Source organism: Procambarus clarkii, chromosome 35 (assembly GCF_040958095.1).
Source record: "Procambarus clarkii isolate CNS0578487 chromosome 35, FALCON_Pclarkii_2.0, whole genome shotgun sequence".
Classification (NCBI taxonomy): Eukaryota; Metazoa; Arthropoda; class Malacostraca; order Decapoda; family Cambaridae; genus Procambarus; species Procambarus clarkii.
The window spans coordinates 13,029,521-13,047,023 of NC_091184.1; the positions used below are offsets into that span (position 1 = coordinate 13,029,521).

General features: G+C 41.5%; 1 protein-coding gene across 2 annotated transcripts; it reads left to right on the plus strand.

Annotated features, from left to right (window-relative positions):
- Positions 1-4,468: 4,468 nt before the first annotated feature.
- Positions 4,469-12,172, plus strand: LOC138371362 (zinc finger protein 154-like). Of its 2 annotated transcripts, none has more exons than XM_069336145.1 (2): positions 4,469-5,635; positions 10,900-12,172. In XM_069336145.1, exons 1-2 carry the CDS (start codon positions 4,961-4,963, stop codon positions 11,692-11,694), a joined length of 1,470 nt encoding a protein of 489 aa, XP_069192246.1. In that variant the 5' UTR covers positions 4,469-4,960; the 3' UTR covers positions 11,695-12,172. The 2 variants fall into 2 exon arrangements, with proteins under 2 accessions (XP_069192246.1, XP_069192247.1); XM_069336146.1 differs by having other exon boundaries at positions 10,903-12,172.
- The last annotated feature ends 5,331 nt before the right edge of the window (positions 12,173-17,503 follow it).

Here is a 17,503-nt window from a genome sequence, read left to right on the forward strand (position 1 = left end):
CTATTACATATATTTTGTTGTATTACTCATTCTTAATTAAATAAATATAATATTTTAATTCTCTTTTTGTACCCTATTTATTTGTAATTTGCACATACATATATAGGATGTCCATTTCTTTCTCAGATATGTCTTCTTTCTTTCTCTCCCTTTCTATTTCAGATATGAATTACAAAATTATTATACCCTAATTTACCCTAAACGTTTTAATGTAGGTAATTAAAAGATTATAAAAAAGTTTTTAGAAATGTTAATTATTTACGTTCTAAGGTTGTATATAAAAGTTCTCAAAAAACCTTTTCTAAACGTAATTATAAACGTGCTGAAAACAATGAAATGTCGTTTTTAGGATGTTTTAAAAACATGAAAATGTTTGCTGGGCTACTGAATGCCACTATAAATTAAAACATATGTATCTTCACTTGACCTTTATATATGTCTATGGTAAAGTATTTAAAATGAAGCATATATTTCTATCTTTCTTAAGACATATAAAACATTTGTGTTTATTAACGAATTTATGTGAAATAAGCATAGCTAGTTCTGAGAGATAGTTGCTCTGTCGATCAATCTGTGCGGGGTCGGAGCTCGGTGATTATAAAAATACAAGTATCATCGCTTTAAATTCAAATATGCCCATGGTAAGGTATTTAAAATGAAGCTTATGTTTCTATCTTTCTTGAGACATAAAACTCTTATGTTTATTAAGGAATCTGCGTGAAATAAGCAATGTTCTGAAATTAATAATTTCGTTGGTCCATAAAACCACGTACAAAACTCAGGCAAATCATAACATAGAACGAAAAGGCAATGTAAAGGATCTGGGTGTACTCATGTCGGAAGACCTTACCTTTAAAGAACACAATAAAGTAGCCGTCACAACTGCAAGAAAAATGACAGGTTGGATAACAAGAACTTTTCACACTAGAAACTTTTGCCTTATTTAAAAGCAAAACCAAAAAGTACCTAACTTCATCTTCTTAGTTTCCTACACTGAGCTTTAAATTTGCTCTGTACCTAGTGTTACCCAATCTGCTAATTTTTATGTAATTTCAAACAACCTTATCATTGTGTTCATTGCTGTCTTCTTTTATGTGCTAGCCATATGCTGTATTGTGACTACCAATTTTTGTCAACTACCATTCAAGCTGTCATTGCAATCAATCTTATATTGTTTCTGCTGTATTGTGCCTACCAATTTTTTTGTCAACTACCATTCAAGCTGTCATTGCAATCAATCTTAGCTACCTATGTGCTTTAATATACTGTACCAACAATTTTCTCTCATCTTTTTTTCATTTCATGTAATCTGTTATCATTTTTTGTCTATAATTTTGCAAGTATTTACCTCCTTAAAATTTTCTTAGATTAAGGACCTGCCCGAAACGCTGCGCGTGCTAGTGGCTTTACAAGACTGTAATTACCATATTTGTATCCTCACATTCCTTATGTACATTCTTGTATATGCATAAATAAATAAATAAATAAATAAATAAATAAAATAGATGTGTAGCGAGTAGATTATCCCAATAATATACTCGCTCCAAATATAGTGTTAATATTCCTGTCAACCTTTGGAGATGAATGAGGTGAGGCGTTGCCCGGGCAACACGGTGAGGTGTTGCCCGAGCAATATAAGCAGCAAGAATAGCAAACATTAACTAGTCTACTTTCAAGTGTGGTCTAGAGCAGACACTTGCGAGATACTGTACCAACGCTCAGTGCGCTCAACTCACACCAACGTATCACCTGTGTACTTCTGTATATTCGACCAAATATATATATAGTATCTTAGTTAGTCCTGGGGACCATTCAGGCTTGTTCGCATATAGTATCTTAGTGTCTGTGTTTATTTGTCACCATACTTTACGTAACAATAGAATCGTTACATTGGTGACCCCAGAGAGTTTCGACGATACCCAGCCACGATGGACTACAACATGGATTCTCACTGGACCTCTACTGCTATTGCTGGCTGTGGACCGCATCCACCTGTCATGGAACGCTGCCAACACCCTCGCCACAGCTATGATTTACATCGCGATCATCTCGGCAGTTTCATCAACTACAGCTTGCTGCACAGCGAGTGTTACTTACTCATCTGACAGTTTCATCAGCAACTACATCATGTGGGATCTACAGCCTGTCCTGCCTCCTCTCCGTCGCTGCCAGGGCACTGCTTATTCTACAGGGACTCCCACGACAGCTGCTCTTTCGTCAGATTCATCTACACGTTCACTGCATTTTGATACTCGGCCGACTCAAGCCCTCTGCGCAGTACAGGACTTACAGCTTGCGTTTCCGACACTTCGTCGCCTTCAGGACAATTCAGCTCTAGATGTGATTACCTCGTTGTCCTAACTACGTGCCTACATTACCTCCTAATGTCCTGGTGCCCGAGCCCATCCGCCCCGGATCTAAATGCTCCACCAGCGACCCAAGGACGCAAGAATTATGCACATTCTTCTCTCCTGCTACACCGAGCTTGTCCACACACTGCCTACATCTTTTGGTACCAGACTACAATTTCCACAGTCAACAATGTAGTACTCGGCGTGTACAGTCCTAATCAACCCAAGACGCTACAGCTTCGACACAGAGCAGACAGCAGACTACGACCGCATCGAGCCGCCACGCTCTCGCTCCCCGAGTTTAGACACTCACAAATCTCAATCGAGCCGCCACGCTCTCCCACATGAGGCCGGAGCTCCACGACTCCGGCCTCACTCAGCTCTCTGCTCTGCTCCAGGCTTCGTCTCAACGTCTGCGACACTGCTAAATCCAGAGACACATCCGCCGACTACGCAGTTCACTCTTTCGACCACAGTTACCAGCAGCATCGCCACCTACGACAACGGACGATCCTGTACGACCTCCCACCCTACAACCCCAGTTACCAGCTGCACCACAACCTGATCCTACGACGACGGACGATCCTGTGCGACCTCCCACCCTACGACCCCAGTTAGATGACATCAGCGAAGAGGAGGAAGTTAACTTTGATGGTTATGTAACGCGAGCAGGGCGTACAATTCACCGACCAGCTAAGTTCCTTGATCAAGTATTTTTCCTTTCATCCCCTGGGAGGGGGAGTTCTGTAGCGAGTAGATTATCCCAATAATATACTCGCTCCAAATATAGTGTTAATATTCCTGTCAACCTTTGAAGATGAATGAGGTGAGGCGTTGCCCGGGCAACACGGTGAGGTGTTGCCCGAGCAATATAAGCAGCAAGAATAGCAAACATTAACTAGTCTACTTTCAAGTGTGGTCTAGAGCAGACACTTGCGAGATACTGTACCAACGCTCAGTGCGCTCAACTCACACCAACGTATCACCTGTGTACTTCTGTATATTCGACCAAATATATATATAGTATCTTAGTGCCTGTGTTTATTTGTCACCATACTTTACGTAACAATAGAACCGTTACAGATGCTATACCGATGATGATACTTTTCAAAATGCTTGTGCTCTCTAGAGTGGAGTACTGCTGCACAATGACAGCACCTTTCAAAGCTGGAGAAATTGCTGACCTGGAGAGCGTGCAGAGATCCTTTACTGCTAGAATCCACTCAGTAAAACATCTAAACTATTGGGACCGACTAAAGAGCCTAAAACTGTACTCCCTTGAGCGCAGGCGGGAGAGGTACATAATAATTTACACGTGGAAAATATTAGAGGGGCTGGTCCCAAACCTGCATACAGAAATAACATCACATGAGACCAGAAGACATGGCAGGATGTGCAGAATACCCCCGTTGAAAAGCAGAGGTGCAACAGGTACTCTGAGAGAGAACTCTATCAACATCAGAGGCCCGAGACTGTTCAACACGCTTCCACTACACATAAGGGGCATAACTGGCCGACCCCTCACAGTGTTCAAGAGAGAACTGGATAAGCACCTCCAAAGGATACCTGATCAACCAGGCTGTGACTCATACGTCAGGCTGCGAGCAGCCGCGTCCAACAGCCTGGTTGATCAGTCCGGCAACCAGGAGGCCTGGTCGACGACCGGGCCGCGGGGACGTTAAGCCCCGGAAGCACCTCAAGGTAATATTGCGGGTTTCCAGCTCTACAAGCCATTAAATATGCAACTTTTATACAACAACAAATAACTTCGGTTTTACTTTAAATATTGTCCTGGAAAAGTTTTGACATACAGATCCTGTTTCCAACATGGGCAACCATTTTGGAAACGAAACACAAGGGTTGACCCGATTGATACATGGGTCAGTTTCCATTACGGTTCAGAACACATCCACTATGGGAGAGCTGTTTCCTTCAAAAAGTATAATAGTGTGGTATTATGTTTAAAGAAACAATTCCAAGTACATTCTTTGATTCAAAAACATGAGAATAAATACAAGTGTTAATTTTAAATGACTAGCTATAAACAAAAATAAGAGGTTGGAAAAATGATATGTGGAACCAGACCAAAACATTGGAACGCTCAGGTGATGAGAGGGTAAACAACCGCCGCCATTTTAGCAGCGCCACAGCCGGGGATGTCCAGCACGAGCATTAAGGGAAAACCTTGACACAAACTGCACCTATCATAAAGAAGAAGCACCACCATTGACCGCCAAGTGTTCACATCAAGTCTAACTCTAAGAAACAACACTCAAGCCTTGACGCTTCTCCCAACATCCGGGGGAGAAAACCTTCACACAAACTTCACGAACGAACGTCAACAACACCTGTCGGCCCTGCCCTCCCTCCTCTTTTATCAGCTGATTCTGGAGCTCTCGGCTACCAACAAATGATGTAGCATCACCCGAAGGCAGCTAAGTACACAGTGACCCAAATGTGATTGAAAAAAACAACAAGACCAACCCGTAATTCTCTCTTTTCAACCTCGCTAGTGTTGCTCCCTGGAGCTAGGAAGCTGTACCCGACGTTCACTGCTGCCTATCAACGAGTCTTCCCTATTTGTTCCTGCCTACATTTATCCTGCTATCATGCAAAGTAAGACCAGTAAGACCCTTAAGAAAGATAGCACACCTAACAAGAATAACCCTACTAGCCAGGCTAACAACATGATTAGTTCAGCTATCTCCCCCTCGGTGGCCGCCGTGGGGGGTACCGACTCTCCCCCCGTCAACAATAACAAACAATCCCAGCTGGGCGCAGCGCCGTCTCCGACTCGGGCCATGCAAGTATTATGTAGCCATATGGACCAACTTAAACGAGCTGCTGCCCCTTGTTCTGACTTCAAGCGTCTTGCTGATAACCCTTGGCTAAAGTTATTAACTCAAGTACATGAAGATCAAATGAAAGTATTCAAAGAGCAGTCGGCCTTAATAATGAACCTGCAAGGCTCATTATTATCTTTGCAGAATAAAGCTGGAACCTTACTCAAGAACAATCAAGATCTATCTACCAAAGTCGTCCACCTCGAACAAGAATTAAACCTTCTCAAGAACTCGGTTACTAACTTTAATCCAGATGAAACCACTAAAAAACAGGAAGAAATATTGCAACAGTTTGAGAACCATCTGAACAACCCACAACAGCAACACACTGTTACCCAAGACGAGACAGACCAACATAAACTACTTGAGTCCGTAATTATCTCTTCACGTGATTTTCCCCAAGAAACTGCTGGAGAAGACTGTGCTGCCATCGTGATCAAGGTATTGCAGGATAAGTTAAGGTATTCAATCCAAAAAAATGACATCAAATCAGCTTATAGAGTGGGTACCAAATCATCTGGTACTAATAACAGGATACGTATAAAACTAGATAGCTGCTCCATTTTCCTTGTTTCCTGCTCCTCATTTTCCTTGTTCTCCCCATCTCACCCAACCTCAAACAGATAGATATTTCCCTTTATATTGAAGGGTACCTGACTGCACTCGAGTCTCTAACCCTTCCCCACCCTCTTTCCCTCTTCTTCCTACCTACCCTCATCGTCCCCCCCACCCTTGGCTTTTCCCTTTTCTCGGAAAATTTATTATTAAGAAGCACCGAAACAACTGTGTAGATCTCTTAGATAAGAGTATTAGTACTGTCACTTAGGGCTCCATGGAATCACACCATATATTTCACACCTGACTCCATAGAAATTGCCTGGGGGGATGTTGCTAATTGCTAATAGTTTTTAAATCATTTAACTTAAGCCAACTCCGACTACCCTATGTCCATTCCATATCCTGGACTATTTTCCCTGCCAATTTGTGTGAGGATAGCATAGTGGGAAAGGGACTTAATGAGCATATATTTACAAAAAATTCACTTGTGCTCCATTAGCATCAGTGATCATTTGTATATGCACCAACACAGTATAATTTCAGGAGGCAAGTACAGTATAAATTTCAGGAGGTAAGTACAGTATATTTTTATTAGGTAATTAGAGTAGTTAATGTAGTATAATTACAGCAGATTTCCAATGTATTCCACAGCCTTTAATGCAAATGAAAGGGAGGTAGATATTGAAAAAGTAAGAAAAACGTGACACCATTCAAAAATTTATGATAATGCATACATCAAGATACTATCCCTATGTTATTTTAATTATTTGATGAATATTCCAGAGGTTTTGTCTAAATTTTCTCCAAGTTCTGTAAGTTTCACAAACTGTACATTTTACTAATTAATAGATAGGTGCCGGTCGGCCGAGCGGACAGCACACTGGACTTGTGATCCTGTGGTCTCGGGTTCGATCCCGGGCGCCGGCGAGAAACAATGGGCAGAGTTTCTTTCACCCTATGCCCCTGTTACCTAGCAGTAAATAGGTACCTGGGTGTTAGTCAGCTGTCACAGGCTGCTTCCTGGGGGTGGAGGCCTGGTCGAGGACCGGGCCGCAGGGACACAAAAAAATGCCCCGAAATTAACTCAAGATAACAAGATAACCTTCCGCAAGTCTGATCTTATCTCATCTGCAGTCGCTAGTAAATCCACTGTTTATGTGAATGAATGTCTGACCAGGTTCAGGCAAAATCTCTTTTTTTTAAACTGCATGGTTTCTGCAAAAATTCCCCTGCAATTAAACACTGTTTTGTGCGAGATGGTAAAATTATAGCTAGGAGGACTGACACTGGAAAAACCTATTCAATAACCACTGAAGCTCACCTTAATTCTTTCCTCAGTGACTGTGGGATAGCTGCTGTATAGCCTGAATTCAAATTATAATCACATTTAACTACCATTGTGTACTTTAGCTCTGCCTTTCCTTTCAAAAGGTTTTAACTTTAGTTAAAAAAAAAAAAAAGTCATATTTATTATTTTCTTTTTTCATTTTACTCCCATGTTCCATAGTACACTGGCTTTGCCTGTGTCCTCTAGTATTACAGTAACTTCATTATCCAGTGTTCCTGAGTGTATCACTATTTAAACTACCTCAGTTTGTTTTTAGTGTAACTTTAGTATTCAACTATAGTGTACTTAGTTTAGTAAGCAAGCTTTTCATTTTATAGTTATAATTGCTTTTTGACTTTTTTGGTCATCTATTGTTACTAATTACTCTAGTTCATTTTTTACATTCCTAGTTCCCATTAAGTTTTTTTTATTTAAATTACCATTAAGTTTATATTACTTTAGAATTTTTATTCTACTTTTTTCTTTGTTTTCTATTTTGTAATTTGCCATTCTTGCCTTGTTTTCCTGCAAACAGCCTTTTTATGCAGACAAGTATAGACCCAGAACTAAACCTCTTATCCACTATCTATGACAATCATCACTTTAATGATCTAAATTGCAGATATTTTACAGCACATGATGTAAACAATGTATTAACACATAATCACAATATCTCTGTAATCAACTTGAACGTTAGATCCCTAGGTAAACACTTCGATGATGTTAGTGCCTTGATTGAAACTATTAACAAATTCACTTTTATTATACTTACTGAAACGTGGTTGAAAGAGGATACTACTCAACTCTTTAACATGCCTAACTACTCGGCAATTCACAACTGTCGTCAAATTCAGAGAGGTGGTGGTACTGCTCTTTACTACCACCAAGAACTAACATGCTTAAAAGTAATTAGAACTAGAGACTGCTGTGGGGAGTATATCTTCGCCAGCTTCAGAGTCAAGGATGCCGAGTCTGTCCTGTCTGTGGGTACAGTCTATAGAATTCCCAACACTGATGTGTCCGAATTCAACTCAAACCTTAGAAATCTAATACAGACTGAACAAAAACCATCTAATTATCGCAGGTGACTTTAATATTGACCTCTGCGAGCCTGAACACCCTACTGCTGTTAGCTTCCTCAACTGTATGAATTCCTGCTTCCTCATACCCTTAATCACTAGACCTACTAGAATCACTGACAGTACTGCCACGACTCTAGATCACATCTGGACCAACATAACCTCTCCGCTTACTTCAGGTATAATCACCGATAGCACAACAGACCATTATCCCACATTTCTCTTAACTAATATTAGCAAACCTCCTCTAGAGTCAAGGGAGTTAAGTTTTCGGCTGCACAATGAAACTGCTATAGACAATTTTATAACTGCTGCTGACAATGTCAACTGGGAGTCCGAGTTAGGTAACATAGGGGACATCAACCTAGCAGTGCAATCTTTTCTTCAAAAAACTCTTAGCCTGTATAACACCCACTGTCCTATGCTTACAAAACAAGTCACAAGCAAAAGACTTAACAATCCCTGGCTTACAAAGGGAATACTTAAATCCATTAATAAAAAACATGACCTTGAGAAGAAGTATAGGTTAGGAATTGTCTCCAAAGAATTCTCAAAGAATTACTCGTTATTGCTTTCCAAGATAATTAGACGAGCCAAAACTAAATACTACGAAGGTAAATTTACCCAAATAAAGAGCAACATTAAAAAAACTTGGAGCACAATTTCTCAATATTGGGATCAAAGAAGATTTTAAATAACAAACCAACACTCCTGTCCAATAACGATGGTCAGCTTTCAGCCTCTGATTCTGCTATTGAGTTCAATAGGTTCTTCCCTTCCATTGGGTCATCCCTTGCAAATGATATTCCATCTTCCAGTACTGATGTTAAGGACTATCTTACAGGTAACTATCCACAGTCTCTGTACCTAAAGCCTATTAATTCCACTGACGTTAATGAGATAATCCTTTCCCTTAAAATCAAGTCTAGTGCCCTTGAGGAGATACCAACTTTAATTTACAAAAAAGCCTCCAGATCTTTAGCCCCTGCTATTGCATTGCTCTTCAACAAGTCACTTGAACTCCAAACCTTTCCAGATATTCTAAAAAAAGCGAGAGTAACCCCTGTACACGAATGTGGTGATCTCTCAGATGTTAACAACTACAGACCTATATCAATCCTGCCTAACTTGTCAAAAAATTTTGAAAAACTAATCTACAAGCAGCTTTACTCTTATCTAGCCAAACACAATATACTTAGCTCTTGCCAATGTGGCTTCAGACCCAAAAAAGCACTAACGATACACTTATTAGTATGATTAACTTGATTCATGCAGCTCTTGATAAAAATGAGTTCCCTGTTGGGTTATTTGTGGACCTGCGTAAGGCTTTTGACACTGTCAACCACCAAAACCTTCTTCTTAAATTGCATCATTATGGAGTCAGAGGACACTCCCTGCAATACCTCAAATCTTACCTTACTGACAGGCTCCAGTATGTTTCTGTGAATAATTCAATTTCTCCCACCCTACTCGTCAACATTGGTGTTCCTCTGGGCAGCATACTTGGCCCCCTCCTCTTTCTCATCTACATTAATGACTTTCCAAATGCCTCCCAACACTTCAAACCAATTCTATTTGCTGACGATACAACCTTCATTTACTCCAGTCCTGACCCCCTTGCTCTAAATGCCACAGTAAATACTGAGCTAAATAAAGTCCATCTTTGGCTAACTGCCAACAAACTCACCCTTAACATTGACAAAACCTTCTATATTCTGTTTGGCAATAAATCCTCTAATCAAATAAATCTCAAAATAAACAATGCCCAAATTTGTAACAAATTAGATGGAATATTCCTTGGCGTTCTCATTGACCACAAGCTGAATTTCCAGGGACACATTCTAAATATATCAAAATAGTTTCAAAAACTGTTGGCATTCTTTCTAAGATCAGATATTATGTACCCCGCCCTGCTCTGGTGACTATTACTCCCTCATCTATCCATATCTCAACTATGGTATTTGTGCTTGGGGTTCTACTACCCAAAATCATTTACATCCTCCAATTACTCAACACAAAGCTGCTATTAGGACAATATCCAACTCTGGCCCCAGACATCACTCGGTACCCCTACTCAAATCTCTGAATATGTTAGATATGAAGTCACTGCACATTCTCTCGTGTGTATTATACATATATAAAATGCTGAACTGTAATGCCAATCCTGACCTCAAAAGCTTCATAGAAGGTTGTAGCAGAACCCATGAGCACCACACCAGAAATAAATACAGTTTTGATATTCCAAGAGTACGATTGAATCAATCTAGAAATGCTCTACAAATCAAGGGACCCAGAATGTGGAATGACCTTCCCAACCATGTTAAAGACTGTACCTCTCTCAACCAGTTTAGGATAAAAACGAAGCTATACCTAATAAATTCCCTGTAACCTACCTTATCCCTCTATTGTCAACCCATGTCTGCTTTTTTTTATAACAATGCTGTTTGTCGACCTAATTGTATTTGTGCTGCTTTTTCAGCTATGTTCCTCCCCACCTTTTTTATCAACTTTTTTTATTTGTTCTCAACACTTATTATTCTTTTTGCTCAATTAGTATTAAGCTTTAGTCATTTAAGTTTTTCATGCCCGAAACGCTTTGCGTAATAGTGGCTTTAGGCATTGTATGTACTAGCCCTATCTATAAACCCATCATTCTTTGTAAAATCTTTTGTATGTATGTACCTTACCTAAATAAAAATTTATTTATTTATTTATTTATTTAAACTGCACCTGTCATAAAGAAGAAGAAGACTCACCAGTGTCCACAGTGTCCGAAGGTATTCACCTGTCCTGGACATGTGAAGCGTCACATGTTAGTGCATTCAGGTGACAAACCTCATGAATGTCCAGAGTGTGGGAAGAGATTCAATCAGCTTGTACATTTGAAGACTCACAGGATGGTGCATGCGGATGAGAGACCTTTTCAATGTGCAGAGTGTGGCAAAAAATTTAGAGAACGTGGAACTATAATAAAGCACATGTTTTTGCATTCAGGTGACAAACCGCATGAATGTCTAGAGTGTGGGAAGAGATTCAGTCAGCATGGAAGTATGAAGGCTCACATGTTAGTGCATACAGGTGACAAACGTCACGAGTGTCCAGAGTGTGGGAAGAGATTCAGTCAGCATGGAGGTATGAAAACTCACATGTTAGTACATTCAGGTGATAAACCTCATGAGTGTCCAGAATGTGGGAAGAGATTCACTCAGCGTGGACATATGAATACTCACAGGATGGTGCATGCAGATGAGAGACCTTTTCGATGTGACGAGTGTGGCAAAAAATTTAGAGAACGTGGAGCTATAATAAAGCACATGTTAGTGCATTCAGGTGATAAACCTCACGAGTGTCCAGAGTGTGGGAAGAGATTCAGAGAGCGTGGAACTATGAAGACTCATATGTTAGTGCATTCAAGGGACAAAGCACATGAGTGTCCAGAGTGTAGGAAGAGATTCAGTCGTCTTGGACAAATGAAGAAGCACAAGATGATACATGCAGATAATATGCTAAACACTTTGAGCGTGAAAGATAATTAAGAGAATGTTGAAGGATAATGAGGCACATAAGGGTATATTATCTTACCTTTAATCTAACAGTGTGCTATCACAATGTCAGTTGGATCTTCTTCAGAGGTAATTATATTTTCTTTGAGAAATACACTTCACAATGAAAAGGTAAAGATCTGAAGATATTTTATTATATTGTTCTTATATGAAAGTTAGATGACCAAGCAAGAACTAGAGAAGCTGTCACTAGGAAAACTCAAAATTGCTTATAAGTATAGAAATATCTCTTTAATTTAGCAAAGGTAAAACAAAGCTTTATGTTTTTCTTCATATTTATGTAAATAATGTGCTTCCTTTTTTAGCTTTCTGTGGAAATTTATTTAAAATGTAATATACTCTGTAGCTAAGTTATAAACATTTTTGTTGTAATATTATTTAGCATTAGAGTTGGTGAAGAAGACAATCTGAGACGTACTTAAGGTGAGACCATTTGATTGGTAAGGAAGTGTATATTAATCAAGGAATTTTCTCAATAGATTCATATGCAAACTGATGTCCATTTTTTATTTTTTGTTTAGGCCTATTTATGAGTTCTACTCTTGATTTAAATATTTCATTAAAGAGTATATTGAAGCCTGATTGGCATTTATAGCTGTCAGTCAAGTTAATATGAAATTTAAATTTATATTACTCTAGAAATTTATCACTCTAAATTTACCAGAAATTTATTACTCTAGCCTAACTTTATCAGTTATGCTGTAATTGTCTGGGAATAATATTTTACCTGATTTACGTGAGGGCCACTAACCCGAGTGGCCTCAATGAGAACTGGAAGTCGTCGGCTTGTTGAAGGTTCCCTTCCCCATCCCAGTTTGCCTTCATGATTTTTTCCAGGTATATTTTGAAATTCAGCACAGTTTTGGCAGTTATGGCTTTGGTGGGTCGGCAGTTCCATTGATCAATAACCCTGTGGGTAAAAAAACCTGATTCAAAGTTATATTAGTCTGATTGGCAATTATATTATCCTGATTGTCAATTTATATAAAAAAAATTATATCAGAGATATTTATGTTGTGTTGCTTGTGGGTTCTATTACGTCTATCAATGGAGAGTTTCAGATCAGGGTTAGCATTTAGGAACAAGGTTTTGTACTTGTAAATAGCACAAGAGAATGTGTAGAGCGAGTGTATATGTAGCGTGTTCAGGGATTTTAAACAGAGAGGTTGGGTGTTGTTTGAAGACAGTTTCATTGTTATGATAGCAGATTTTCGTTGGGTGATGATGGGCTTGAGGTAGTTTGTAGTGGATGAATGAACCTCATGCATAGATACTGTATGTTGAGATACCACCCCTAATTTACAAAAAAAGCCCCTAGATTTTTAGCTCCAACCATTGCATTGCTCTACAACAAATTATTTGAACTCTAAACCTTTCCTGATAATTTGAGAAAAAAAGCAAGAGTAACCTTAGTCCATAAAAGCAGCAATCTCACTGAAGTCAACAATTATAGACCAATATCAATTCTGCCGATTTTGTCTAAATTATTTTAAAGTTAATTTACACGCAGCCTTACTCCTATTTATACTTAATTCTTCCCATAATGGCTTCAGGCCCAAAAAAGGACCAATCATGCCCAGTTAGTATGATTAATTTCATTTATGCAGCCCTTGGAAAACTTATTCATTTATTTGTTGACCTACATAAGACTTTTGACACTGTAAACACATTAACTTTCTTAAATTGCAACATTACGGAGTAAGAGGTCACTCCCTCCAATACCTACAATCTTACCTCATGCAGTGACAGGCTCCAGTATGTCTCTGTGAATGATTCCAATTTTCCCACTCTACCCATTAACACTGGTGTCTCACCGGGCAGTATTCTTCACCCTCTCGTCTTTTTCATCTCTCCCTCCCTTTCCAGTTCGTTGCCATCGTGAGGGGGCTTGGTTGGCGGATGCTAGAGTGTGATGCTCCATGGGACAGTGTCCTCTGTCCTTTTGAAGCCTTATGCTCCTGCTGCCTTCTTCACTAATTGTGCTGAATGCTTTTTCCTACTAAGTTTAATTTTTCCTTCCCAATTCTCCTTTTTAATTGCTATTTCCCAGCGATTTTTTGCTATTCTTGATCATTCTTTTAGATGTCATCTTCTGTTTTGACACTGGGTGTTAGGTGAGGCACAGTCTCTCGCAAGTAAAACTGTGGTACCCGAAATTGTTGAGCAAAGGGACACTTTTATTGTCACTCTTTTTCTTCGTTGCTGAGCCCAATCTTGATGGACTGATGGTTCTTAAAGTGGTGATTGCAGGGCATATATCAACGATGCACCCCTGGGGGGGGGGCACGTCTTATCGGGTGTCCTATCCTCTAATTGTGGCGCCATGGTGGGTATAGGGGCTTGTTTGTTGATGAAATGATTACCAGTTCATTTACATGCTGATATCTGACACTTACTTTTAACTTCTCAAATGTGGGGTGGGAGACCTGGCCCCCGAGTCGGACTGTGATGGAAAGCCGGGCTCTGTAGCCCCCGCTACATTGAGCCCAGACTGGACTACTCCCCCGCTCCCTTTCCTCTTCTGTGGTTGGGTCGAGCCCCAAGCCCCCTGTGGTGACTACCTCGTCCCCTAGTACGACTCCATCTCTCATTGTGACTACTGCACCTTATGACCCCCCCCTCTCTCTCTCTCTCTAGGGGCTTCTCACCACCGTCCCCGCCATGGCTGCTCTCGCATGCTTCCTTCCCATACCAATTCGTACCATGCCTTGTTTGATCTTGCTACGTGGACTAAGTCAAAATTAAATCAAATCAAATGTTTATTTAGGTAAGATACACACATACAAGAGATTTTACAAAGAGTGATGGATTTATAGATAGGGCTAGTACATACAATGCCTAAAGCCACTATTACGCAAAGCGTTTCGGGCATGAAAAACTTAAATGATTGAAGCTTAATACTAATTGAGCATAAAGAATAAAATGAGTTGAGAACAAATAAAAAAAAAGAGATAAAAAGGGGGAACATGGCTGAAAAAGCAGCACAAATACAATTCGGTCGACAAACAGCGTCATTTAAAAAAAAAAACCATTGGTTGACAATAGAGGGGTAAGGTAGGTTACAGGGAATTTATTAGGTATAGCTTCGTTTTTATCTTAAACTGGTTGAGAGAGGTAGTCTTTAACATGGTTGGGAAGGTCATTCCACATTCTAGGTCCCTTGATACTTTGACTTACTTCCTTGAAGTACTTTGACCTCCATCATTTAGATTCTACTGCTGACAATTTCTCCCTCCATAGGGACCTTGTTGGTTCAGTAGATGCCTCTGTTACTTTTAACCCCACCCTTCTCGGTATGCATGTTGTTGCTGCTTCTTCTCGAGATGCAGCTGTCCACTTGGCGACTTTGTCGTGCATTGAGGTGACCCCCCCTGTTGGGGTCTCCAAGAATGCTCACTTAAGTGCCAGTGTTGGCACTGTTCTCCTCCCACACCATGTTGCAACCGGTATTAGGAACCTCAAGGACTGCCACGAGGATATTAAACATGTCCTCGAGGCCCAAGGCCATTCTGTTCTCCAGGTTTACACGTTCCCGACCCCCTCGTGTCTGTCGCCATCTGTCCCTTCGGCTTGTGAAAATTACCTTTGATGGTTGGACACTTCCGCCCTCTGTTATTCTTGCTGGTGCCAGATGCTCCATTCAGGAGTACATACCCTCTTCTCGGCTTTGTAATAAGCGCTGGAAGTTCACACATGATGGCCTCAAATGCTCCAGTATTCTCTCTCTCTCTCTGCCCTATGTGTGGGAACGAAGGTCACTCTAAGTCGGAGTGCACTTCTCCCCAGGCTCGCGGTCTCAATTGCGGTGATGCCCACCCTACCTTCTCTCGCGCGTGTATCCATTACAAACTTGAGGCAGCCGTCCTCAACATGAAGCACTGGGAACGTTTGTCATTTCCTGAGGCGAGGCGCCAAGTTCACCATCCCCCTCCTCCCCCTTTCGCTGGGGTTTCTTACGCTCACATGTTGCGCTCTTCCTCTCCTCGTCCTTCCCACCTTCCTCAGTCTCAACAGTTTCCAGGCCTTAGACCCAGATACGCCCACCGCCTGCTCCCCCGTTCCTTTACATTCTGACCCGAAGGTCCCCCCTCCTGGTTCTCTGTCTGGGGTTCCCCTTCTTTCTACCCAGTTTGCCATTTCTCCTGTGTCTTCTTTCTCATCTCCCTTTGATCCTCCTTCCCATCCTTCTCCTCTGTCTCTTAGCTCTCCACGCTGCCTGTCTGTGCGAGCTGATATCCATCTTTCTAGCGATCATCGTGTTGTTCGTTTTCGTTCTTCTTCTGTTTAGACATTTGAGTCTGTTGCCCAGTACGTTGCTGCTGGAACACCTGTCTCTCTGAGTCAGAAGCAAAAGCCTGGCTTATCTCCTTCCTCCTCCCCGGCTGGTAAGAAAGCTTCACTTTCATCCTCGCCCCCTACCTCTGACTCTATCGCTCCACCCCTCCCATTTCGGTGGTCGAGCCCCCTGTTCCTGCTTTGGAGGTTTCTTTGGCCCCCGCTACCCTCTCAGTTCCAGCCCTTGCTGAGGTGTGCTCCCCGGTTTCTGCCCCTCCTGCTGTCCTTGACAGTCCCTCTCGGTTGCCTCCTCCTCTGGACCCTGCTCATCTGCCTGTGGTCTGTCCTCCCACTCCCTTCCCTCCATCTTTACTCAGTTTACCCATGCCCACTATCCCTGACTTCGCTGACCCTGATCCTGTTCCTGCACTTCTTTGACATGCTGTGTTCCTTTTTAACCTTTGTTTCTTCATTGTTCTCTGTTCCTGTCCTTTCTCTTTTTGTCGATGTTTATTCTTCAATGGAATATTCATGGATATTACGCCAATTTCCATGAATTCCAACTTTTGATTTCACAGTTTTCGCTCCTTTGTGTCCGTCTCCAGGAGCCGATGCTTGGTGCTCATCCTGGTCGCTTCCGTGATTATTCCTTTCTCTCCCCCTGGCCCCCCCCCCCCTTCAGATTTTGCTGGGGCCAATAACTTTTCTACTTTTGATTCGTTCTGATGTTCCCTTCATCCCCTTACTTTTTCCATCACCTCTCCAATGTTCTGTTGCCCGTGTCTTTGTGCGTAAATGGTACACAGTTTATTCCATTTATCTCCCCCCAAATGTGCCCCTTTCTCTTCCCAATCTTAAACACCTCGTGGACTCCTTGCCAGAGTCTGTGCTCCTGCTGGGTGATTTCAGTTGTCGACATACCCTCTGGGGTGATGTTCTGACAAGCACCCGGGGTCGCCTTCTTGAACCGCTCATCCTCTCTTCTTCCCTGTCTCTAAGGAATTCTGATGAGCCCACTCATTTGGACTCTTGGACTGCACCCTTTCCTGTCTTGATTTTTTCTTTGCTTGTTGTCTCTTTACATGAATTTCACATGGCAGGTTCTTGATGACTTCCATGGCAGTGACCATTTCCCCATCCTTGTTACCTTTTTTCTTTTCACCCTGCCCTCTCCTTCTCTAGGTGGCAGTTTGCCGAGGCTGACTGGCATCAATTTACCCTCTGTGCTACTCTCTCCGACCTCTCCATTTTGCTTCTCCCTTGCTCCCTCGTCCTTTTTCATGACACCGTCTTCAATGCTGCCCTCCACTCTTTTCCTCGCTCTACCTCTCAGGAAACATGGAAGTGCGTTCCCTGGTGGAATGTGGACTGTGCTTGGGCTGTCTGCTATAAGTGTGCAGCCTGGAAGAGACACCGCCGCCGGCAGATGGCTGATTTTTGTCTTTTGTTTCGGAAGGCGAGTTCAGTGGTCCGTAGGACCATCTGTACAGGTAAACGTGAGTGTTGG